This window comes from Ictalurus furcatus, chromosome 25 (assembly GCF_023375685.1).
Source record: "Ictalurus furcatus strain D&B chromosome 25, Billie_1.0, whole genome shotgun sequence".
Taxonomy (NCBI): Eukaryota; Metazoa; Chordata; class Actinopteri; order Siluriformes; family Ictaluridae; genus Ictalurus; species Ictalurus furcatus.
The window spans coordinates 12,750,963-12,775,735 of record NC_071279.1 but is presented as its reverse complement, the minus strand read 5'-3'; the positions used below and the strand labels follow the sequence as shown (position 1 = coordinate 12,775,735).

At 41.8% G+C, this 24,773-nt stretch overlaps 1 protein-coding gene across 8 annotated transcripts in view; it reads right to left on the bottom strand.

Annotated features, from left to right (window-relative positions):
• Positions 1-24,773, bottom strand: part of fryl (furry homolog, like) — a 97,519-nt gene that overhangs the window by 22,497 nt on the left and 50,249 nt on the right. For 6 of the 8 annotated variants that reach the window (XR_008384706.1, XM_053614631.1, XM_053614625.1 and 3 more), the window contains 37 exons: positions 22,954-23,055; positions 20,539-20,583; positions 18,979-19,082; positions 18,723-18,831; positions 17,916-18,002; positions 17,635-17,806; positions 17,038-17,170; positions 16,774-16,881; positions 15,884-16,121; positions 15,474-15,650; positions 15,297-15,383; positions 14,850-15,118; positions 14,239-14,455; positions 13,902-14,026; positions 13,693-13,750; positions 13,437-13,528; positions 11,725-11,897; positions 11,401-11,561; positions 11,100-11,210; positions 10,823-10,977; positions 10,643-10,742; positions 10,322-10,490; positions 9,904-10,160; positions 9,545-9,685; positions 8,723-8,888; positions 8,521-8,605; positions 8,297-8,409; positions 7,967-8,117; positions 7,588-7,691; positions 6,357-6,539; positions 5,989-6,184; positions 5,388-5,509; positions 5,073-5,260; positions 4,021-4,115; positions 3,240-3,880; positions 783-1,051; positions 547-687 (listed from right to left, as the gene is read on the bottom strand). Coding sequence is in view for 7 of the 8 variants with exons in the window: in XM_053614631.1 (XP_053470606.1) it covers positions 547-687; positions 783-1,051; positions 3,240-3,880; positions 4,021-4,115; positions 5,073-5,260; positions 5,388-5,509; positions 5,989-6,184; positions 6,357-6,539; positions 7,588-7,691; positions 7,967-8,117; positions 8,297-8,409; positions 8,521-8,605; positions 8,723-8,888; positions 9,545-9,685; positions 9,904-10,160; positions 10,322-10,490; positions 10,643-10,742; positions 10,823-10,977; positions 11,100-11,210; positions 11,401-11,561; positions 11,725-11,897; positions 13,437-13,528; positions 13,693-13,750; positions 13,902-14,026; positions 14,239-14,455; positions 14,850-15,118; positions 15,297-15,383; positions 15,474-15,650; positions 15,884-16,121; positions 16,774-16,881; positions 17,038-17,170; positions 17,635-17,806; positions 17,916-18,002; positions 18,723-18,831; positions 18,979-19,082; positions 20,539-20,583; positions 22,954-23,055 (5,844 nt within the window). In the remaining variant the exon portion in view is untranslated. The remainder of the gene's footprint in view (positions 1-546; positions 688-782; positions 1,052-3,239; positions 3,881-4,020; positions 4,116-5,072; positions 5,261-5,387; positions 5,510-5,988; positions 6,185-6,356; positions 6,540-7,587; positions 7,692-7,966; positions 8,118-8,296; positions 8,410-8,520; positions 8,606-8,722; positions 8,889-9,544; positions 9,686-9,903; positions 10,161-10,321; positions 10,491-10,642; positions 10,743-10,822; positions 10,978-11,099; positions 11,211-11,400; positions 11,562-11,724; positions 11,898-13,436; positions 13,529-13,692; positions 13,751-13,901; positions 14,027-14,238; positions 14,456-14,849; positions 15,119-15,296; positions 15,384-15,473; positions 15,651-15,883; positions 16,122-16,773; positions 16,882-17,037; positions 17,171-17,634; positions 17,807-17,915; positions 18,003-18,722; positions 18,832-18,978; positions 19,083-20,538; positions 20,584-22,953; positions 23,056-24,773) is intronic. The other 2 variants (XM_053614627.1, XM_053614630.1) reach the window with 1 other exon arrangement.

Here is a 24,773-nt window from a genome sequence, read left to right as displayed (position 1 = left end):
GGACCACAAGCCCTAAAACGAGCGCTTATAATAAAGTTTGTATTAATAAGAGATGCATGTAACATTTTTAATTAGGCGACCACACGTACGTTGTGAAGACACGCCCACCTCTGTGATTTATATAAAGATTGCTTATCCAATGCCCAGAAATTGTATCCCATCTGAGTAGTATTTTTCTTTAACAATGAATATACAGTGCCAAACTTAAAACATGCCCATTTTCTAACTACATACATCCACTTCTTTACAATCTCACGTCAAGACCATCATCGCAAAGTTTGCAATTCAATAAACATGACTTTTCCTTAAATAGTTCTTTCAGCAAGCTGCTAAAATTGTCTCGTATTATTCCAGATATTGCCATAGGTAAAGAACAGCAGACTCCTTCACTGACACAAACATTTATACGGCAACAAGCATTTGTTGAGAACGGTAAAAAGAGAGAGGACTTTGCATGGCTGATATAGTGGATGCTCTAACATTTCAGTTTTAATCAGTATAATGTATGAAAAATGCCTAAAAAAGGATGTTGTGTTTTGTACCCACCTGTACATATTTGCCTATGATCTTCATGATCTCGAGGTTGAACTGTTTGACAGGGGCAGCTGACAAGTCTATGTGACTCAGCAGGCTGTAAATGATCTGCAGCAGAGACTGTTGCATGCTGGGTAGCCCTTTCTCTAGTAACTGAAAATAGAAATTCAAAGAAGAATTTACAAGTGCATTTATTTCACACACAAAAAAACCCTGAATATAAATCGACGCTATAGTTCTGGCCTCACCTCAGCTAGATATGTTATGAGGTTAAAGGTGATATCTGCGAAAGCGTCGTGGAGGTAGCGGCAAACCACGTTGATCCAGTTGGTGCTGTCTCGTGAGTAGCTGTGTGTGGAGTACAGACTCATCATGTGCGCCAGGTTGGCCAGCGTGGCCGACTTCTCCTCAGCGCAGACTTTGGCGATGCGGTCCGCTGTCTCCTTGCAGAATGCTGTGGGGCTGTCAAAGTGCTGGATCAGGTGAGGAAGCAGGCACAGGATATTCAGTGGAAAACCTGAAAGTAAAAAAATAAAATAAAATAAGAAGAAGAAAAAGAGAAAACTATGAGGAAAAAATAGAGAATGATTTAGAGATTCGTATATAGAATCAACGTCTAACTGTAAAATTGTTTGGTGCCACCATGTCCAGCTGAAAGACCGGTAACATTACTGTATATGTACGGCCTATAAAACTTTAATGTTTTGAAGTGGGCGAAAAGGTAATAGGGAGTTGGTTTGTTTTTATATTCGGTGTATTTATTTATAGCGCCATCCAGTGTTCAAAGTAGGAACTTCCTTTTTTTTGTGTGTGTGTGTGTGTGGGGGGGGGGGGGGGGGGGGTAGTAAGTAAAATTGCTCTAGACTCCGCAACGGAGAAAAAGAAAAAAAAGATAATTGTGACTATTTATGCGAGTTCATATTGCACAATTTTGCTTTTACATTTATGGTATTTGGCAGACGCCTTTATCCAGAACGACTTACATTGATCTCATTTATACAGCTGAGCAGTTGAGGGTTAAGGGCCTTGCTCAAGAGCCCAACAGTCGCAGCTTGGCAGTGCTGGGATTTGAACTCACGACCTTCCAATCATCTTAACCCCCAAGCACAATTCTGACTTTATTTTTCGCAATTACGAGTGTAAATCTCATAATTCAGACTTTTTTTCTCTCGTAATTTAGACCTCCACTTTATGCAGTACCTGAAATGTGACTAACTTCAGAACTGAGAGACATTAAAATTGTGAGGAAGAATTTTATAATTGTGAGAAATAAACTCATAATTCTGAGGGGAAAAAAGTCAGAATTGTGAGACGTTAACTCATATTTACTCGCGATTTAAACTCACAATTGAATAAATTCACAATTATCTTTGTGGCGGAAACAGGCTTTCATAGATTACTAAATTGGGTACAAATAGAAAAACCTAAAAGAGAAAGTGTGTGTTTAAACTGAAACCTGTATACAGAAAATTGTTTAATTTACATTTAAATCTGTAGGACTGCTGACATCAGGTTCTTTTCAAAGTTGTTTTTGATTTACTTAAAAACACGGGTTCCCAAACTTTTGCCTTATAAAGTCATTTTAGATTTCCAAACATTACGTTTCTGACAAAAAAAAAAATTATGTTACAGAAAAATGTTTGTATGTCAGAAAAGAGAGCGACATATTACGTAAAAGACCACTCTTCAGAGGAAAAAATAAAATAATAATAATAATAATAATAATAACGATGGCTGCTGGGTTTGTACGACAGCCAGAGCGATCTGATTTCCTAAAAACAAAATGTTCATTTCATTATTTTTGAAAGCATCTTTCTTTACAGCATTTAATAGATCTTGCTCCCTGAGTCGGGGTCAGTGCTGTGCGTCTCCAACATGTAACTTTACAAAATGTTAAATTAAACCAAGTTTGAATCCATATTTGTTTTATTTAACTTACGAGGAGCTTTGCATTCATTACAAAAAAGAAAGAAATGATAATTCAGCTCACAGCTAATAATCTGAATTTCGGGTGCTGAGCATGTGTGTTTATTTATGTTTATACAACAGTTAATTCTGGTTCACTAATCTGATTGGACAAGGAGCGATCCAAGAGCGATTTATATTAAAAATAATCGCTCTGAGGTGTTTTCCTGTTCGTATCACTCCGCTGTGCTGCACCGAAACGGTTACTACAGTAGAGTTAGTGACATCATCAGCGGGCATCGTTTTTTCGCGAATATATTTTTGGAATTAAATTACGAAAGCCTATTAGATGAAGATGAAAAGGATGAAGTGAAGCCAATTTCGCAGGATTTGTACAAAATCAATGTGAGCTCAACGAGCAGCAAGCTCGCATGCTAAAGGGCTGTTGGTGAGTCTCTGCGTCGGCATGGCAACATGCAACCCTCTATCCATCTGGGGCTTATTCGGGATCGGTTTCCTTTAGCGGAGCAAAAATAAACAGAATATTTGGCCATAATGTGTCTGAAATGTCAGGTACTCGATATTCATTGCTTGTTTATAGAACTGTTGTTCTGTGAAAGCGATATTGCACTCGGGATCATGCTGTTGTACTGAATTCAGTATTTAGTATAACTGCACTCGTGCTTAAATGCATCAATTTGATACGGACATTCAAAATACTACATCTGGTATTGACATCAAAGTTCAAATTATTATTATTATTATTATTATGATGAAGATGATGCTGCTGCTGCTCTGACCTGCCACCTGTGAGGGGTCCACGAGAGCGTGTCGACACACACTGATGAGCTTGCTCAGCAGGTGTATAGTGAGCTCCTGCGTGGCAGCTGAGGTGAAGCCCTTGAGGAAGAGCTGCAGCAAGCCGGGGAAGTTGTACCAGCGCAGCTTGGCCTGTACGCGCTCCAATCGCTCCCTGCTGTCAGCTTTGTCCAGGGGCAGCTGGGCCAGCAGCCTGTTCAGCAGGCGCAACGCCAGCAGGTACTCAAACTCATAGTCTGACTCCAGGAGCGACGCTGCAATCCAGAAGAGCGTCGCAAGCAGGTTCGTGGGGTCCGCAGGCGGGCCAGGGTCTCCTGTACAAGTCCCGGGGCCAGGGCCACCCTTTCCCCCACCAGCCATCACGCCGCCCTCACAGAGGGACGATAAGCTGCGCGTGCGGGCCAGGTTGCCGTGGTTGGCTCCTGTGCGCTCGGCCACGTCTAGCGTGTTGCTCCTCCTCCGGTCGCCCCTGCGCTCGCCCATGAGACTGGCGCGTAGCGAGTTACTGCGTATATGGCTGAAGTGCACGTGCAATAGGCCACCAGTGCTCAAGTTCAGCTGGCCCGTGCTTTTCCTGTTGATGGCAAATTTGGTACCTAGCAAAGGATCATGGCACGAAGCTCTGCAGAAATGTCGAAATGTTAGTTAGACTTTAAAAGCTCGTGAACGCCTTTATGTTTTTTCTAACCACTTTACCAGGTGAGAACCTAACAGTGTGCTAATAATAATAATAATAATAATAACCATTTAAATATCACTTACTGTGATAATGCCGTGAGGAAGTCATAGTTCTTCATGCTATCAGCCAAGGTATCTATACCAGACTCCAAAGTTAATAGCAGCTCTATCACAAAGCCCTGGGATGACAGAAGGAAAGAGAAAGCGAGTAAGTGTGAGTGAAGGAAGTAAGGCATTGTGTTTGGATATGATTACTTGATTCATTTAATAACGAACTTAAGAGTTCCCAAACACATCACTGTAATTAAAGGTATAGTTAATGATACTTAAGCTATTCTTGCTAGGATTGTTAGTGCAGGAGGCTTTGAGAGCTGCAGGCATCATTATTAACAGGGAAGGAGAGATATGGCCATGTCCTGACTGTTTGGACGTTGTTGGACCACTTCGTTCGTTTTCTCCGCTACTTAAAGAACCTGTGTGTATTTGAACTTACGAATAGCTGGGGTGGGGTGTGTGGTGCTAGTTAAACATGACACAAGTTCTGTCCCAAATGTTGCACTATGCACTTCTGCACTCAACCGTGTAGGGTATGAATTTTATAAGGTTATTTTTTCATTCAACATCGGAGTCTGATAGCCTCTCCCTCTCTGCTATGTAACTGTAGCTGTGACAGTTGAGTGCATGAAGTGTCTGACATCCCACACTTTTTTCAGTTTATTAAGTGCATCATCTGGGTATTTAAAGTGTAGTTTTTCTATTTGGAATTTTTATTTTGAAGACACTACTCGCACTATTTCTACTACAAAACAGCAAAGAACAGTGCACAAATTGGGAAGTACATGAATTGGCACACACCTAATGATATTATTTGTTAACATTACTTTCTTTTTCTGCATGTGAATGGTGACGGACTAAAAAAAATTATTTAAAAAAATCGAATAAATGCAGGTAAAAATCACTATTTCTCGATGGACAATTATGCAAAATCCTTTTTTGTGCAACGATGAATCGTACACAAGAGAACAGAAGTACCCTTCATCAGTACCTCAACGGTTTCCATATTTAAAAGTCTAATAACCCTTTTCTCCATCACCATTATAAAGACTCTAGTGCTCTACATTGCTGATGTTTGCTACCTGAGCCTCCTCTCCTGGGTCTCCCACAGTTTCCACTAGACGCGACAGCACGTCTGAAAGAGTGGAGGCCGTGAGTGGCTGTTTCAGAGCCCTGAAGATCTGGAAAGAACGACCGGCATAGTGGCGAGAGGAGCATGACAGAGCAGTCTGCAAGGCCACTTCACTTAACAGCTGCTCCAACTGGAATCCTGTTCATAAACACACATGAAGGTACCATCATGTAGAGACAGCTCTTAGTACACAACATCCCTGATTAGTAAGAGAACAGGGAAAAGATGGAAAAAAAAAATCAAACAAATGAAAGCACAAACTAACCTGACTGGCTCTGTTTGAAGACGGTAACAACGTGTCTAAGGAAGACGCTGAGCTGCTCGGCACTCTTGATGTTGGTGTTTTTAGGAGACATGTCCTCGTGATTCCACAACGGACCTCGCTTCCTATGAACCAGGCGTACAAACATCACGATAAGTCTAGGTAGTGACCCGGTAGAGCACGACAAATCGACACGCAGCTTCTAAAATACGATCAGCTATGAATTTGCACACGAAAATCTGAGTTCACACACACACACACACACACTCGCATGCAAAGCAACAATACCCTCTCCAGTTAGACACGGCTGTGGACACAAGACAACAAACAAAGCCTCAGCACAGACAGGTCTGCAGCTTACTACTACTGTGTGCACAGGCTCTCATCAACATTCTCTCACACAAAACAAGTTAGCAGGCTCCATCTACACCTCCAGTGTCAACGTCAATGGTGACACGGGTTCAAGATATGTACTTGAACACTAGACGCATACGACATAAAAATACCTACACACTGTTGTTCCTCATCATCAGTATTATCTGCTATTTACAGCGTTAACCACATGTACACACGTTTTAAAAGTGCGCCTCGCACCGACGCTCACCTGGAGCTGATGAACTCGATTAGGTTTTTAACTTTCTCGTCCTGTTCGGCAGACAGCTGTACCTCGCTGAGCAGCGTGTGGGGAAGGTGTGGCAGAGCTGTGCCACCTAGACTGATACTGGAAGAAGTGGAGCTGGAACTCAAACCAGAGTCTGTCATTGGGGAAGGCTGGTATTCTGGAGCCAACTCTGACAGACCTGAGAGGGGTAGGAGAGAAAAAAAAAACCCATACAAACAAACAAAAAAAAGAAAACACCACAGATGAACCTGCTGGAAACATCTGACCTGATGTTACTTAACTTATTTTACTTTGGGGGTAAAAAAATGAACTACTAATCTACAAGCTATTGTGCATATATATACACACACCTGTGAGGTTGAACTCTTGAGGGATGGGTTTAACTGTGAGAACCCTGGGCTCGTGGAACTCGCGGTTGCGCAGCAGAACAGAGGCCAGCGATTGGACACTGTTGTTGGTTCCCTGGACAACCAGCAGGTGGAGCAGCAGACGCTTGCAGTGCTCATAGACCTCTGGGTGCTGGTGGTCAAAACCTACAGAGAATCAGAAATAAACAAACTGCTGCATAAACAACCTGCCAGCACAAACTTACCAATAGTAGGCTATTTTCTCTCATCAGGTGGCTATAAATGAATACGACCAGACAAGGAGGGAAACATAGTGTGACTTGTACTTCATAATTATTAGTTCCTCCATTTTTGGTCTTTTTTGGACAGAAAGAAAAATAAAACCACACTCCAGCTCAGTGGCTGAAAATTGGCTAATTTATTATATTAGAAGCAAACTGCTTTTTCACATCCTTTCACATTCATTAAACTGATTTTTTTTCCACCAGGTAAATGCTATATTGTTCTGGGTCAATTATTCATGGTGTTTAGAAGAGTAGCCTAAATGTTATAAGTGAAATTACATTGTTTCTTGACACTGTTAGAAAACATTGTAGGAAATATCTGTCAGTGAAGGACAAAAACAAACAAACAAATAAATAAACACCTGCATACAGTTAGTATATGCAGCTGCATGTGCAGGGCAAGTGTCGGAAACATACAGTCATGTGAGAAAATGTGTACACCCCATGGACATTGTTGGCTCTTTGAAACAATGCCTATTAATAAAGTTGATACATTATCAAATGACATACAATTGACATTTTGTAGTATCCATAAAATCAGAAATTGAATCAGGATTTGAAAATGGGCAGGACATTTAAGAAAACCCCTCAAACATCTTACAACTGAAATATAATTGCAATTCAAGAGTTTTCAAAAATTCCAGCAAGCCTGGTGGACAATCATGCAAAACGCCTACAGGGGGCAAAGCTAGCTTCTGAGGCCCAGGGTGTATTTACTTTTACAACAGAAGAATATAAAATCTATTAATATTTCTGTTGAATAAATAATTGAAAATGCTCATTTTCCTCGTGGTTTTGTCCAAGTATATCAACTTCATTAATAGACACAGTTTCAAAGAGGACCAAATGTTTGCCTATCCAAATATGTATAAAAAAAAAAAAAGAGCAACAATTTCCATGGGGTGTACTTATTTTTTCAGCATGACTGTATTAGCATGTGACTAATTTACCTATGAAGAGGGCATGCACTAGAAGATGGAGGTAAGCGCTCCATTCCACTTTGACTCCGTGGTCCACAATCAGGTCAGTGAGCAGGATCACAGCGATGTTACACCTGCAGAAAGGTTGGAACGTAAGCAGGGGGAAAAAAACACTGATCTTGACGAACGGCGCAGTTTATTATAAACATGTTCCAGAGTCTCATATTAAACTATGAAATATGGTATGCCATATATACACAAACACAAAACCATCTTGTACTAAAATGATGGAAATCAAGTCCTTCAGCATTTATATCACTGTTGGCATGGCTACAGGTTTGCATCTTTTGTAAGTCTTTCTGGATAAAGACATTTGCCAAACAAATAAATAAATGGAAACATATATAACCTGTGAAGAGAAACTCCAGGTGCAGTGGTTTCTGGCAAATAGTCAACCAGTGGAGACCAGCAGCCTCCCGTGGGTGGGAATGGAAGGGGCTCAGGACAGTTATGTTCCATGACCTTCAAACGCCAGTTAGCATAAACTGGCATAGAGTCACCTAGAAAGGTGGAAAAAGAAAAAAAAAAAAAAAAAGAAGAAGAGAGTTTTAACCCAAGTACACAGTCTAATCTGGTTAACGTACAACTCTGGTTAAGAACACTCAGATGATTCAATACTACAAGCTTACTCTTATAAAAAAAAAAAAATTTTTTAAACCAACAACGAGAAAGATCTCACTTTTCTCATCTTCATAGGAGCCTCCAGAGCTGCTGCTGTAACGGGATTCCAGACGGTGGTGCTGTCTGTTCAGATTGCTGTTTAACCCGCTGTAGATATCCAAATGAGAATAACTGTGCACACAGAGATGAGCATCAGTATCATCCCCAAGCAGTGCACACAGGGTAAATGTATGATCAGCAGTGATGCTGTGTAAGACAGGGGGCAGTAAACAATGCGCTTACTTGTCGTCGATATTGGGATCTTTGATCTTGTTGTCATGGTGACCGTCAGGCCCAGGAACCATAGTGTTACTGCTGGATGCAGTGCCTGTTAATTAGCAAAAGACAACAACAACAACAAATGCTTATTTTCAAACAAATTCACTATTAAGATGGGGGTTGATGACTATATTAACAGTCTCAGAGAGTATTGTGTGATGCTCACCAGTGACAGAAGGGATTTTGTATGAGGAGGTGATACGGTAATATGGTGGGTTATCCATGTGGGTCACAGCTGAGCTCACGGCGTCAGTCAGCTCCAGCTCGGTCATCAGCTCCTCCAAAAGCTGCATAGTTTTATCTCTTCCCAGGTAGACCACCACACGCTTCACCTGCAAGAACAAATACGTTAAAAACATTTACTAACATCATACATGGAGCTCTTGTACTTAATGTATTACAGGTCTGATATACACTACCGATCAAAAGTTTAGACACACTCATTCTTTATCTTATAATAATAATAATAATAATAATAATAATAATAACAATAATAAAAGTCATCAAAACTCTGGAAGAACACAAATGGAACTATGGGAATAGTTGTGATAAGAAAAAAACCAAAATAAATCAAAATAATTGAATATTTTAGCATTTTCAAAGTAGACCCCCTTTTTGCCTAGAATCTCCAGAAATGTATTCTTGGCATTTGCTTGCTTTTTACACAGTATTAAAGGAGATCACACGTATGCTGGACACTTATTGGCTGCTTTTCGGAATATTTCCCTCCGAGTGGTCCGTTTAAAAATATATATTTTTTGTAAATAAAATGGTAGTTTTCTGATGAAAGAAATGATGTTGGTCACAATTATATTTTTGTCTGCAAAAATATCATACACCTTCAGATCAAAAGATTTTTAAGATTTCAAGTGTCTCCAAACATTTGACCAGTAGTGTGTAATGCTACGGGTTAATACCTTCATGCGACCATAAAAATGTGTGATTGGCTATAAAAATAAAAAATAAATTAAAAAAAGGTGACGCTCACATAAGTCAGGAGACTTGGCTCGCTGTTGACTCCGGATATGCTGATGAGGAAGTGTAGGATGATCTTGAGATTTTTGGGCCAGCTATCTGCCAAAGTGGTCCAAACATTCTCAATCTCGGACCATGCAAATTCATCTCCATACTGGACACACACACACACACACACACACACACACACACATATATATATATATATTAGGCTACACATGTATTTCCAATATTTTCAGTACTAACAATGCTGAATACACACAAACAAAACACAAACTTTAAGGTATAGTCAGTGCTAAAATGGCATCCTTGATGTGGAGTCAGCATTGAAAACCCTGGGGTTGTGACTACAGGACTACAGTGTGTGTGTACCTTAGCGGTCATGAACATGAGGTTGTTTAGGATCATGGTGGTCGCCTGTGGAGATCCCCAACCCTCTCCTCGGAGCCACCGTCGACTGTTGACCATCATCTCGCGTTCGCGTGCGTTATCTTCGTCCTCGGGCTCCTCCTGCCGGCGTACCAGCGGCTTAAAGTCTACCAACTCCACGTTGTTCATCCACGGCAGCAGGTAGTGCAACATCACCTGTCTACCACCGGGGTGCGCTGTCTGGATCCTCTGACTTACCTCTGCGTTTGGACAAGAACACGAACAGTTCAAAGCGTTAAAAGAAAAGCTCCGGCGCTTTATCTACAGCAGCTATAGTTTCACAAGATGTTTGACACTGTTCCCACAAAAGCTGCAGATGATGTGGAGTTGCGATGAAAAAACACTGGGCTTTGTTTTGTACCTGAGAAGATGGGGAGGGTGAGCTCAGGGTAGGTTCGTGCCAGCTCTTCGCTGAGCTGGTAGTAAGATACCGAGTAGAGGTGGGGCAGCGGTGAAGGTGGCGTCAGGACCCCATCGGTGCGCTGGATCTCCAATTTTTGGGCGTAGCGGAAGAGCTTCGGCTCCAAGATCTAACACGGGCGCAGATTACATCATCAACACCAATGACTTTAAACTAAAGCAGTGATTTTCAATCCCCCCAATACATGCATTAATAAAAAACAAACAAACAAAAAAAAGTCATATATTCAGAAATGTTAGGAACTATATGAGCTTCTTGTACCTGAAGTAGCTGCATGGCCACTTCATAGATGTCTCTAGAAGAATCTGCAGCCTTAAAGAGGATCAGGTTCAGTAGCACCACTGTATCAAATTGATAATCCCTGAAAAAAACGACCAAGATATAATAATCACACACTCTATTCTCAGAAGCACTGATCGTAAAGCTTTTACTGAACCGTACCTGTTCTGAAAGACGTTAGCGATGGCTCGGAAGCAGCCAGTGGCGACCCTGCGGGAGCCCGTGTAGCAGCGATCCACGGCCCAGAACATCAGATTGCTCTGGTCTGGGTTCAGCTCTAACAGCAACATCACCGCCTCACAGCCCAGCTGGTGAACCTGCAAAACACACGCCACAACATTCGCAGTGTTTGAAACAAAACTGAATCAAAGAACTTCTTTTCAAGCTGTACCCATCACTCACTCACTCAGAATCCTTAACAAAGGAGTGTGTGGGTTACCTTGCGGTCTTGTGAGTCCAGGATGTTGTCTAGCCATTTGTAGAGGTATCCATCAGACGACAGGCCGACGTTATCAGCCACCGGGCCGCAACAGAGAACTGCAGACATGGCCTGTAGGAAACGAGTGCAATTTAATTTTTTTTTTTTTTTTTTAATTTAAAAAAGCAAAAAAACTTTCTACACATGTTGAAAGGTTGTGTAAGACAGTTGGTCTGCTTCAGCCATTACTGGTCATTATATGTTGATGTGCTGCATTATATGCTGCTGCATTGTGTATTTGTGTGTGTGTGTGTATTCTTACTTTGAGAGCACAGTACTGGTGTCTGTTTATCTGCATGTTCCGGTCACTGTAGCGGTCCAGAGGAGTGAACATGATGCTGAAGGGTCCGGCCCAGTGACTGAACAGCATGAACAGACTGTGTCTCAGAGACTGTTGGGGGAAAATACTCCTCCTCTGGTGCACTGGGGAACGCACACGCACACGAATTACATAAGCAAGAAAGAAAGAATTTGAAGGCTTTTCCTGAAAAGAATGAAACTGTCAGGAACAACACAGCATAATGGGTGCATCCAAATAATACATAGTGTTATGAGTGCATATTTTGGAGTGTGTGACTGTATGTACCTGGCACATTTTGGATTATGTTGGCCACCAGGGCGCTGAAATGCGAGCGAATGTCTCGGAGTGTGTCCGAGTCTTTGTCGTTCTCAGCCTCCAGCAGCTGACGAGTCAGATCTACGTACTCTAACAGGGTACTGTTCAGAGAATGGCTCTCCCCGTCCAGCCCTCCACTCCCACTGGATGCACACAGAGAAACACACAGTCACTAAAGCCCAGAACCACAAAATATACAGAAAAAAAAGACTTCAGCACCAGCCACAATACTAACTAATAAGCTCTATGGTCTTCGAGAGTTTTAAATAGAAAAGTATCACTGAACCCACCCATTTTTCCACGTGATTAAAAATATTGGAACACGTGACTGACAGGTGTTTCATGTTGTCCAGGTGTGCCCTGTTAGATTGACTGCTTAAACATTAAAAGCTCTGAATGTCTACTCTTGATTTGAGCCCTGGATTTTGAGTGTAAAGACTGCATTAATTGTTAAAAAGGATAAACCGACATGAAGATCAGAGAGATGTCTATGAGAGAAAAGCAAGCCATTCTGAAGCTGAGAAAAGAGAGAAAAATCTATCACAGCCATTGCACAAACATTGGGCATATCCAATACAACACAATTCAGAATGTCCTGAAAAAGAAAGAAACCACTGATGTGTACTAACAAACAGACATGGAACAGGTCGGCCAAGGAAAACAACAGCAACAACAACAACAGCACAGAGAGAAAATATTGTGTGAGCTGTGAAGAAAAACCCAAAAACAACAACAAGAGAGTGACATCAACAACCTCCACGGGGCAAGGGTGAAGATATCACAATCCACCATTCGAAGAAGACTTCAAGTGCAGAAATGTACAGTAGAGGCCATAACATAAGATGCAAACTATTCATCACGGCTGCTTCTGGAACAGTCTCACTAATCTTTATCCATGATGGTAGCAGCAAAATGAATTCAGAAACATTTCTTTTTGAAAATTTACATAGAAATGCATCCAAATTAATCAGGAGGAACTTTATCATGCACCAAGACAATGATTTAAAACACAGTGCCAACTCAACAAAGGACTTTATCAGGGGCTGGAAAAAGTAGAAGGTTTGAGACCAGACCTTAACCCAACTGAGCAGCATTTAATCTCCTGAAGAGGAGACTGAAGAGAGGAACCCCCCCACCCAAAACAAACAACAGCTGAAAGAAGCTGCGCTAAAAAGCCTGAAAACAGTTTGGTGATGTCACATGCTTGATGAACTTTATTGCAAGCTAGGGTTATGCAACCAAATATTAAATGCTATTTACTTCAAGACTTATTAGTTCCTAGACTTTTGCGCAACAAGAAATTAGACGGTGTGCCACCAAAGGTGCCGTGTTTGAAGGTGTTTAACACATCTAGATGTAACGAATAGAAAACGAAAGCTGAAAGTCTGATCGATCGACTCATGTTCACCTTTCGATCTCAAACCCAAATGCCTTCAGTGTATAGCGAAAACAGAAGTGATTTTGAAAGTGAGTGAATTCAAATGAGTGGAGCCTACTTTCGGAAAGATCTCTGAATCGTTTTGTTCTTGCATGGCATAATGTACTCAAATAAACTAATATATAATAATCTAGATCTTTATAAAATCACAATAAACCATAGAGCTTGCTATATAATGCATATATTTATGTATTTGAACGGATGTTGGCTCAGGAGCACGAATGATAAAGAGAAAGTCCCGTACGTCTGGCTGATGACTCCTGAGTCAGCCAGCAACTCAAAGATCCGGACCAGCTGGACTCTGAGGATGTCACGACGCCGGCGTCGCTTCATATTCTACATAAACAGAGGGTAAGGTGATGAATAAGCAGAAATAGCTAATAGCACAAGTGGACTTATCAAAAAAAAAGATACATCTGAATCTTTAGGAACTGTGGCATGAGAAATACATATAATAATAATAATAATAATAATAATAATAATAATAATAATCTGCTCACCTCTGGCCTTCTCTCCAGAGCTTCTTTAATGATGGGGTTCAGCTCCTCTAAGAGCTCTCTGATAGACAGACATACAAAAACATAGAGTTACTGTGACGAACTTCATGCACACGTAAACATTTACAGCAGCACGCGGGGGGGGACACGGTTTACGACGAGGGTAAATCACAGCAGATACTATATTATACCACACACAGATATAGACACACCTGAAAGCGACAGGGTTGGTCCGGCCAAGCCCCAGAACAAGAGACTCCGTTATATCCATGCTCTCAGAGCGCATCATAGGAACCACATGCTTGAACAAGGAAGAGGGGGACGGAATGCCAATGATCTGCGCGCACACACACACACACACACACACACACACACACACACAATCCTTAGCCTAGATAACAGGACACCAGTGTGTTTGTCCTTGCCTCAAACAGGTCATTTAACATTTAATAAATTGAGTTATTGAATATAAATTGAACAACCCGATTTATACTGAACACCATGATGCCCAAAACAGGTGACAGTTTAGAAATGTGGCGACTCTCTGACCTTTGACTCATAGCTGTACCCGCTGTCCGGGGTGGACGCCAGCGTCTCTGGAGGGGAACAACGGACAGAGCCGGTGGCTGAGGATGAGGAGGAGGTTGAAGAGGACGACGAAGACGAGGTCGTAGAGCTGCAACAAAGGATCAGGTAGTTCCTCCACAGGCCGACGTACGAGTCGCTGCTGCTCAAGCTGTTCATCTTCTTAGCATTGATAGGGCTACTGCAGAGGGGTGGAAAAGGGAGGAGGGGGTTAGTAGGTGTGTAGTTCACGCTAGAACAGTTTGGTGGTTCTCCTGCTCTCGTACACCTTACTAAACCCGGTAATTAACCGACAAGTTCAATCAGGTGCAGAAAAATCCCCAAACCATCCTTAGAAATGAACTGGCTGTCGTGTCATTTAGTACACATTTCTGGGAGTATGAATGTAATATAAAATAAACATATGATCAGAAAGCTCAAACAGAGCGTCTTCCTCAAATGGAGTACTTTTGGTTTATTGTTACGTTTTAAACACGTTAAAATATTACTCCTGAAAGGCCAACCACATCATTTTCATACTAATGTCTTAACGCTCACAACCTGACAAACAAACATTTTAATCACGACGTCTTTACTTGATGTCAACTTGTGGAGAGAGCAGCTGGAGACGCGTGGAGGCAAAATGCCAGGCATAGCTCAGCGCGGTAGGGCAGTGCTTGGGCAGGTTCTCCTGCCGTAGGTAGCTGGACAGGCTGATGACCCACGGGTCTTGACCCTGAGTCACGTGTGCAAAAACCCAAATGTGCGACGGGCTGACTACGTCGAACTGGTGGCTGATTGGAGAAGAGCTCCACTCGGTCAGAGTCTGGAGGTCTGTTCCGCTGGGACAGTACAGCAGGCTGGTCTTCACACAGAGAGAAGAAAAAAAAAAACATGAGGAACCATGGTAGACTTGCATGAAATTACTAACAGAAAATTATACACTGAATGTAATATCATGTGGAGAAATCTTATGGATGAAGTGTGTGTGTGTATGTGTGTGTGTGTGTGTGTGTGTGTGCACGCGCACACATATTTCCTACCTGATCTGCACCAGTGAGATGGATGAAGCTCTCCAGTACTGAAGCGCTCACCCTATCCATCACATCTACAGCCAACTCCTCATCACCCTGAAACAGAGTGAGAAACACATTGTTCTGGTTCCACGTCATTAAAAATACAGACACAAGGATGCTCTTTGTGGTCATGGCAGCGGTTACCTTGGCGATGCCCAGGGCATTGTGGAGCGCACGCACTTCTTTAAGCACGTTGACGGCGAGACGGCGCGTGGCCGGCCTACAGCTGCACAGCACCACGAGAGCCAGACCTTCCACCACATGCAGCACGCCCACCACAGGAGAGCGCTCCAGAGGTAGACACCCACTCCCCTTAGAGCCCTAACACACAAACACACACAAAGAAACAGTGTTATAACTTCTTCACATAACATGACTGACATTTCATCAGGCTGGATTTCTGTCAATCCTTTTTCAAAATCTATTTTTGCATATGAAATGAATTCATACTCCATTTTGTCTTTAACCTTTACACACAAAAAGAGACTCGAAGAGAGAAACAGTAAGAGCAGGGACACACACACACACACACACACACACACACACACACACACCTGTGTGTCCTGGGTGCGGTTGCTGCTCTGTACTGCTTGTCTCCACTGAACGATGAGCTGCAGCAGCATCTTGACGGCGTTGTCCAGCAGCGTGGGGTGCACGTCCGTCACCTCCCGAACGATGAAGTACACAAAGCCCGAGAGCACGTCCTCCCTCCAGTCGGTGAAATCCACCATCAGAGCCTGTAGAGTGGTGAATGCCAGGCCGCGCAGCTCCTCGTCCATGTGAATGGTCAGTCTGTAGGAAACGTACACGAAGGCGTGTTCACGGATCTCGTCTTTGATTTAACGTTCGTGTGAATTAGAGGTTCGGAGAAAATATCTCTGGAGGAAACTCAAACCTGACCCATTACACAAACACAATGATACAGTATAGTCCAGGGACCGAATTAAATTTCTCACATTTTTAAGAAACGGCGGGCGATTCCATCTCAAAATCGACCAGAAGGTGGAACCACACCATTACGAATAAAAACACGCAAACGTTTTGAGTCGGCTCTCAGTCACTCCAAAATAGACGCCTTTTAAAAATGTTTGCCCTGATGTGCTTTGTGACATGCCACGCCCCTTTTTTAACTGCTGCCTTAATAACCCATGAACCCTACTTGTATCAGTCTATGAGTTTTAGGGGATATTTAGCTTCACTTTCTCTTACAAATAAGTGAGAATTGGGTGTGATGCCACGTTCCAACGGAAACAAAAAACCTACAATCTCTATGTACATGAATGTATACAGTTGAGAATGAGAACTGACTCAAAAAATTTGGGCATTAGAAACAATTTGAAATTATTATTATATTTTTTTATTCAGCTCAGCTCATAAAAACGCTGGGTTTAACCACATGAACCACTTCTTATATTTTTCCGGCTCTAAAGTAAAAGGTTGTTACCTGGCCAGGAGCTCGATTAGGTCTTGTCTGCTCATCCCGTCGGGGATCAGTCTGGGGATGGCAGCTACACATGTCCGGAACAGATCGATCTTCGGCTTTCTCTCGCCACTAAAACAGGAAATACGTGCACGCTCTTTTAAAAACATCGTACATTTTTCGCATGCAACTGCATTCCCGTTGTAACCGTAATGCCGTGCTCAACTGAACTGCAAAGATATCAACCGAATCGACAAAACGCACAAGACATAGCCAGAGAGCACTCACGTGATCATGTCCTCTGGCTCTTTATTGGACATCTGCACGCTGGTCATGCTCATGGAGCGGCCCACCTCTTTATCCAGGTGCCTGAGGATGTTGTCTAGAGCCTTTCTCACCTGAGGGTAGTACAGAGACATTCCTACACATAGACGTACACACACACACACACACACACACACACACACACACACACACACAAATACATTAAACAGAACAAAAGATCCTTTTTGTGTTTTGAATTCTCACAGCATAATAATTCCCAACATACCATGAGGCAGTCAGACAATATATTCATTAATGAGACACAAAAAAACCCTTTAGCTATGGCCAAGAAATGTCTGAGAAATGCTTTCAAGTATAAAACAATAGGCTGAGATTTAAAAAAAACAAAACAAAAAAAACACAACAGTGGCCAGAATACAGACAAAACAAAACAAAAAAACACTCTCACAATACTTTGTTCATAAAAAGGGGAAAACTGATCGTTCTGAAACCATGACACAAACAAAAGGTATTCTTTTATTTTTTTACGGTAATATCTGAACACAAACCCTTCCTCGTAGCCAAATCAAAAGGCTGAGCAGGAAAGACGGGATCTCTTACCGATGACCTTGGCCTCCTCGTCGGTGAGGGTGGTGTTGAGGAAGATTTTTTTGACCCGTAGGGTGTTACCCGAGGGCAGAATAACACCGGTGGTGGGCATAGGCGGCTCTCCGTCTTTCTGTTGGAGGCTATCTGCTATCACCAGGAACGCCCGTAAACCTATATTCATTCTCTGAGACAGACCGAGGGAGAGGGAAAGGTGTGAGGAGATGAAGGGGAGGTAAAATAATAAAGGCTTCATGCTGTGTTTGTTGAGTGTGTGTGTGTGTGTCCTCATATACCTCAGGGTTGATGGTGAAGGTCTTGTTGGACTTGCCAACACAGAGCAGGTCATAGATGATTTCTTTCATGGCAAAGTCCAGCCTTTCCTGTGTAGCACAGACAACACACAGGACAAACCATCAATAATGACAACACCATGAGAGATCAGAAAGGACATCCATCCAATTTCTGTACACATATCCTACAGCCTGGAGTCTATCCCAGGAGACACAAGAGGTGGGGGGACATCCTGTACAGGGTTCCAACCCATCGTAGGGCACATTCACACACCCATTCACATTCATATGGACAATTTGGAAATGCCAAACAGCCTACAACACACGTCTTTGAACTGGAAGAGGAACCCAGAGGAAACCCCTGAAGCATGGGGAGAGCATGCAAACTCCGCAGACGCAGGGCAAAGGCGGGAAGCGAACCCCAACCCCGGAGGTGCGAGGCAACAGTGCTAACCACCAAGCCACTGTGCCCCAACCCCTGCTGCATTAATCACCACCTCCTGAACGAAATTCCCTTACAGCTCCTCACAGCCCCTCACCTCACAAACTCCGATGGAGAAAACTAAAGCACCGCAAACCCAAATACACCGTTATACCCTCACTACGCCATGCTGTGGTAGAAAAACACCCGATTCATATTCTACATTCCCTTTTCATGGTTTGGGTTAAAATAAATTGAGATTCTCCTCTCATTCCTCAATGTGGACTGTAGGCATTGTCCCCAACACACACACACACACCCAAGTGGAGTCTAAATCAACACGCAACATGAGTGAGAATGACTGAGGTGAATTCTGTTTCCCAGTTTACCTGAGCAATGAACTGAATGATCTTGACAAAGATGTTAAGTGGTGTGTCCCTGGGTACCACACTGCGGGAGCCCTTGGGGAAAAGTGCTGAAACAATACTGAGGAGGCGACTGGAAGAGAAAGAGAGAAGAGCTTAGTGGTCTCACCACACTACTGAACAATCCTGTAACGAAGAGCATGCAAGGCTGGTTACGCAAGTGCAAGGATTTTGTATTTTAGGTATCTCTGGTCCAGTTTGGTTTGTCTTCATGCGTTACCTCTGTGTGGTGGTGTTGCTCTCGCACTTGATCCTGATGATGTAAACCCACAGTAGCCTGTAGAGGGACTCCAGTGCTACACGAGACATTTTGGGATCTTTGTTCTAAAAGCAGAAGACGTGCAGGTAAATTTTAAAGAGCATAAGATCTCAGATTTATGAAAATATAGTGTGCGCATGTGTATATAAACACACTACCGGTCAAAAGTTTGTGGACACGCGACAAATGTTTTCTCACGATCTTAATAACCTTTTGATCTGAAGGTGTATGAGTAAATGTTTGAAATCGGTGTTGAAGACAAATATATAATCGTGTCGACGTATTCATTTCTTTCATTAGAAAACTAACATTTTATTTACAAACAAATATTTTTTAATGATGTCTTGGAGCGAAATATTCCGAAAAGCAGCCGATAAGTTTCCAGCGTAGGTGTGAACTCCTTTAATACTGTTTAAAAAGGATCTCAGGGAAATTCCTCAAGAGATCGGTCAAGAAAACCCCAAGAATACATTTCTGGAAATTCTAGGCAAAAAGGGTGTTTACTCTGAAAATGCTAAAATATTAAATTATTTTGATTTATTTTGGATTTTTTAAAATCACAACATAATTCCCATAGTTTCATTTGTGTTCTTGGAACACATATGGAGAAAAATAAAAAATAAAGAATGAGTGTGTCTAAACTTTTGACCGGTAGTGTATATGTGTGTGTGTGTGTATATGTAATATTAATATTTTATTTATATATATATATATATATATATATATATATATATATATATATATATATATATATATATATATATATATATATATACACACACACACACACACATATATATATAAAATCAAATCTTATCTGAATGAATGAAATCAAACTAATTGTCACATGCATTGATGATTCAGATTTCTGTTATAGTTGGGGAATCAGCATGATTTAACAAGCCAAGAACTCTGATCATTTTAACACAACTTTATCGATCCATGATGATTCGTTAAAATTCAAAGAATTTATAAAACTCCTGCAAATAAGCCTTAGATTAACACGTGACAGTTTGTCAAACATGCACTAAACAACTCCTCCTGTACGCCCCAGGTCCATCACAAACACCTACAAGAACTTAAGAACAACTTCTTTATTAAATAAATAAAATAAAAAAGACCAAATGGTTTTGATCAGATAGCGCGACTTGATCCAATCTAGCACTTTTCTATAACAGCCCAAACACTTCATAGTGCATAAGCTGTAACAGGGACACCATGAGGTTTTTTTGGGGTTTTTTTTTTTGGAGGAAACTTGACTGGTGGCATTTTTAAATGCTTCATATGAAAACATCTCAGTGTTCGAGGTTTTACAAAATGACAGCAGTGGTCACCTCACTCAAATATTAACAACCGCTGAAAGCTTTTCTACTCAAATCCACGAGTAAAAACCTGCTATTAAAGTTCCAGGGGACAAAGCACAATGATCCATGAGTGAAATAAGCCCACGTAGAAAACAAGGCCAATCAGAAGACCTCCTAGAAACAAGATCAGCTCCCCTGAGAGTCAGTCACCACTCACCTGGAGAGTCTCAATCTGCTTACGGATGCTGTTGTTTGATGGCATCTGGAGCAAGTGAATTTGTGAGAGGGGGAAAAAATGGAAGAAAAATAAAATAAAAACAACAAGAAAGAAAAAGATGGGGTGGGGAGTTTGATATGTGGGAGGAAAACATGCATGTTAAAAAAAAGAACAAAAGATGATAGTAAGAACTAGAGAGAGCAAACATGAACCCATATAAACCAAATATATACCTAGGCACTAATAACATGCATAGCGGTTTGGGAAAGTTTTGTTAGGAGAGTTTTCAGAGAAATTCTGTACATATCCCTCCATACTAAACCGTGAGAAGACGCAAGGATAATGGAGAAACACTCGTGCTGTGACCCATTGTACTTGGCGCTGTTTACTGGAATGGTCATAAAAGTGTGTGAAAAGGTGTTTTAACTACTTTGTAAGCTTGGTTTTGTAATGTAACTGTGATTTGTGACATCAATTTTATGAGCAAAAACGACTATCAATCTGCCTTATTTCTCATCGCTAACTGTGTAGAAATAATTAACATACCACCTCTTTAAAAGTTTATAAAATTCAGAGCCATAAAAATATGATGTGGTTTTCCTGAGCCAAAACACTGGAACATGTTTTTGATCAGAATTCAAGAAAACTGACTTGGATTGGAGCATAACTGAAGCAGTAAAAGTAGCGTTATTGCTAAAGGAGCACTGATTAGTAATAAAGAGCTGGAAAGAAAAAGAAATGAGAAATGAGGTGACTAGAAGCAGGCAAAGCGGTTTTAAAGGCTTCAATTGGTTGGGTTCAACTGGTTGGGGGAGACGTAGACAAGCATGAGGAGAAAGGGGTAAGAATAGCGGTAGCACAGAGCAGAACTGAACAGGAAGAGATCATGGATCAATCAGGAAGGAAGGAACCATATATATTGAGCCTACAAATCCCAGTGGGCCACAGAAGCTTCTACCCACCACTGAGGACAACAACTCCGCTTTAATCATTGATTTCATGCACAAAAATAAGGAACAGCTCAGATTGGATCAGAAACCGGTTTGGATTAAAGGAGCGACAGAAGACACCTCGTACAACGGAAGCAAAGCTCGGATTAAATGCTAATCGAACTAGCTACTCCCAATCACCAAGAATCAAATAAAATAATTACACTGATCACAACTTTAAATCAGGGAATCATTGGGGGGGGGGTTCCTACACTACGTCACCAGGAGGAAAAAGCAAGGAGAAAAAAAAAAAGATCTTTACAAGCAATCAAATAACTACTGAGCAGTCTATTCATTTTCAGCTTTGATTAACACAAGCATATGCACACACCTACACATACATGAATTAAGGCATCGATACAAAGAAAAGTAAGTTAGTATTATTGATACACAAGTACTTACTGTAATGTATTATTAATCGAATTGATTCTTTTAAACATTTACAAGCAGTGAACACTAAACACAACACCGTTATTGTCCTGAAGGCTCGAAACAAGCCAGGCCTCCACTTTCTACCAGTCCAGTAGAAGAATTTCCTTTTAACCCTAACCCTGGGTTGTTGTTTTTTTTGGTGATAACTCGTAGCATAAGAGTTCCTTCACAAAATGTCTGCTTATATTGGGAAACTGACCTTCTATTATACATTATAACTGCTAACTGAGCTTCATCAAAATAACATCACAACACCTTCTGTCACTATTAGAGATAAAATTCCAGGGCAACCATTATGAGCTCATAATATTCATACAGCAAAAAAAGTGGAAATATCTTGAATATGGCCAAATTTATGTAATATTTCTTATTTTGAGATCATTACAAATCAAATACATGATTATTCAGCCAGTTTTAGATGCGTTAACTCATTTCAAGCTATACGTTGCCTTGTTCTATCGGGCAGATAAATAGATAGGTGATTGTGCCTAGAAATATGTCTAAAATTAGAAAGAAAGAAAAAAAGTGTCTTGAATTTAGTAAGACATGTCTAGACATTACATTTATGGCATTTGTCAGATGCCCTTATCCAGAGCGACTTACATTTATCTCATTTATAAAACCAAGCATTTGAGGGTTAAGGGCCTTGCTCAAGGGCCCCAACAGTGGTAGCTTGGCAGTGCTGGGGCTTGAACCCCCGACCTTCTGATCAGTAACCCAGAGCCTTTAACCAATGATCCACCACTGCTCATTTCAGCCACCAATGCTGAAATGGGTTTAATAATCATATATTTGGTTTGTTGTAATCTTATAATAGGAAATACTAGATGCTAATTAGCTGTCAGTTACGGCTGTCATTTTTTGCAGTGAACGGGTAATAACTAGATAAATACGTGACCGTGGTTAAGTTTTGAAGCATTATGCTAGGTTAAGATGAGAATACGACCGAAGGAAACTAGAAGCCAGGAATTTTACTATACTGGTTATGTTGTACCTTTAGGTGTGAGAGGCAGTTCTGCAGGAAGATGTGCCAGTTATTGAGGAAAAACTGCTTCTGACTGACACACAGCAAACATGTGACCAGAGGATACAGTGCCTAGAGAGAGAGAGAGAGAGAGAGAGAGAGAGAGAGAGAGAGAGAGAAAAAATACACTCAGTTAGTGGGAGTAAAATGATCATCGTTCTCTAGACTAAAGGCAGTCCAAAGAGCAATATCTGAGAGAAAAACACCAACATGGTGGTGGTATTGTTTCTCAAACCAGTGCCTACTCTGAAATCATTCCATCCAAGCATGGGCTTCCTCTGAGATGTAAAGCCAACCTCCACATCTTTTCAAACTGCTGCGTAATGCACTCAGAGGAACTCGCTGTCTGCCCTCTTCCACATACATGAACTCACAGTTACCTGCTACGGCCTAGTGATCGCTCGCACCCTGGGGCGCCGTAATGGGGGGGATAAGGATGATTTTAAGGGCCCTGATCAGACAAGGCGGTGTCCAGCAGAACCCCATAACTTCCTGTATGATTTTGGTATTTAAATAGCCTCTTTTTTGCACAATAATCTATTAAGAAGCACGTTATAATGAACACCCTCAGACTGTGCCAAGTACATGTGTGACCCCTTAAGACGTTCGCGGATTATTCAGAAACGTGGCACTTCACAGTTGTGAGTCGTTACATGCATAAGGTATGAATGAATGAATGAATGAATGCCTTTATTGTCACTATACACATGTACAATGAAATTAAGAGCCACTCCTTTTTTTTTTTTCCCCCGTGCCAACATGTACATAAAATAAATACTATAGACACTATATAAATACTATAGACACCATATACCTATACTGTGAAATCAGTACATGTGTGTGTTTAAAATGGTTATAGCTTTTGGGAAAAAACTATTCTTGAATCTATTAGTCCTTGTTCTGATGCACCTGTAACGTCTCCCCGAGGGCAACAGATTAAACAGATCAGAGCCAGGGTGAGAGCTGTCCTTAATGATAGTTTTTCCTCTGCTGAGGCAACGGGAGGTGTAAATATCCATGAGGGAGGGGAGAGCGCAGCCAATGATCTTCTGTGCTGCTCTTATTACTCTCTGTAGCCTCTCCCTGTCTGCCACGGTGCAGCTGCCGTACCATACCGTAATACAGTATGTCAGCAGGCTCTCGACGGACGAGCGGTAGAAGGTCAGCAGCAGATTGGGGTCCAGATTGTACTTCCTGAGAACCCTCAGGAAGTGGAGCCGCTTTTGAGCCTTCTTAATAACCGCTGTGATGTTGTCTGTCCAGGAGACGTCAGTGGAGATAAGGACACCAAGAAACCGGAAGGTGTGGACCCTCTCCACACACTCACCATTGATGAAAAGGGGGGCTAGCTCAGTGTTGTGCTTCCTGAAGTCTACAATGATCTCCTTGGTTTTCTTAGTGTTTAGAGCCAGAATGTTCTCTGAACACCAGGCTGTCAAGTTCAGGACCTCCTCTCTGTAGGCTACCTCATCTCCCTTTGAGATGAGTCCGACCACCGTGGTGTCGTCAGCAAACTTGACGATAAGGTTGTTATTGTGGACTGGACTACAGTCGTAGGTGTAGAGACAGTACAGGAGGGGGCTCAGCACACAGCCCTGTGGAGAACCGGTGCTCAACGTGCGAGTGGAGGAGAGGTGGGGTCCGAGTCTCACTGTCTGAGACCGGTTAGTGAGAAAGTCCTTAATCCAGGCACATGTGAGGGAGGCGAGGCCGAGTGACCAATTTGGTGATGAAAATATCCGGAATGATTGTATTAAAAGCCGAACTGTAATCCACAAAAAGCATTATGA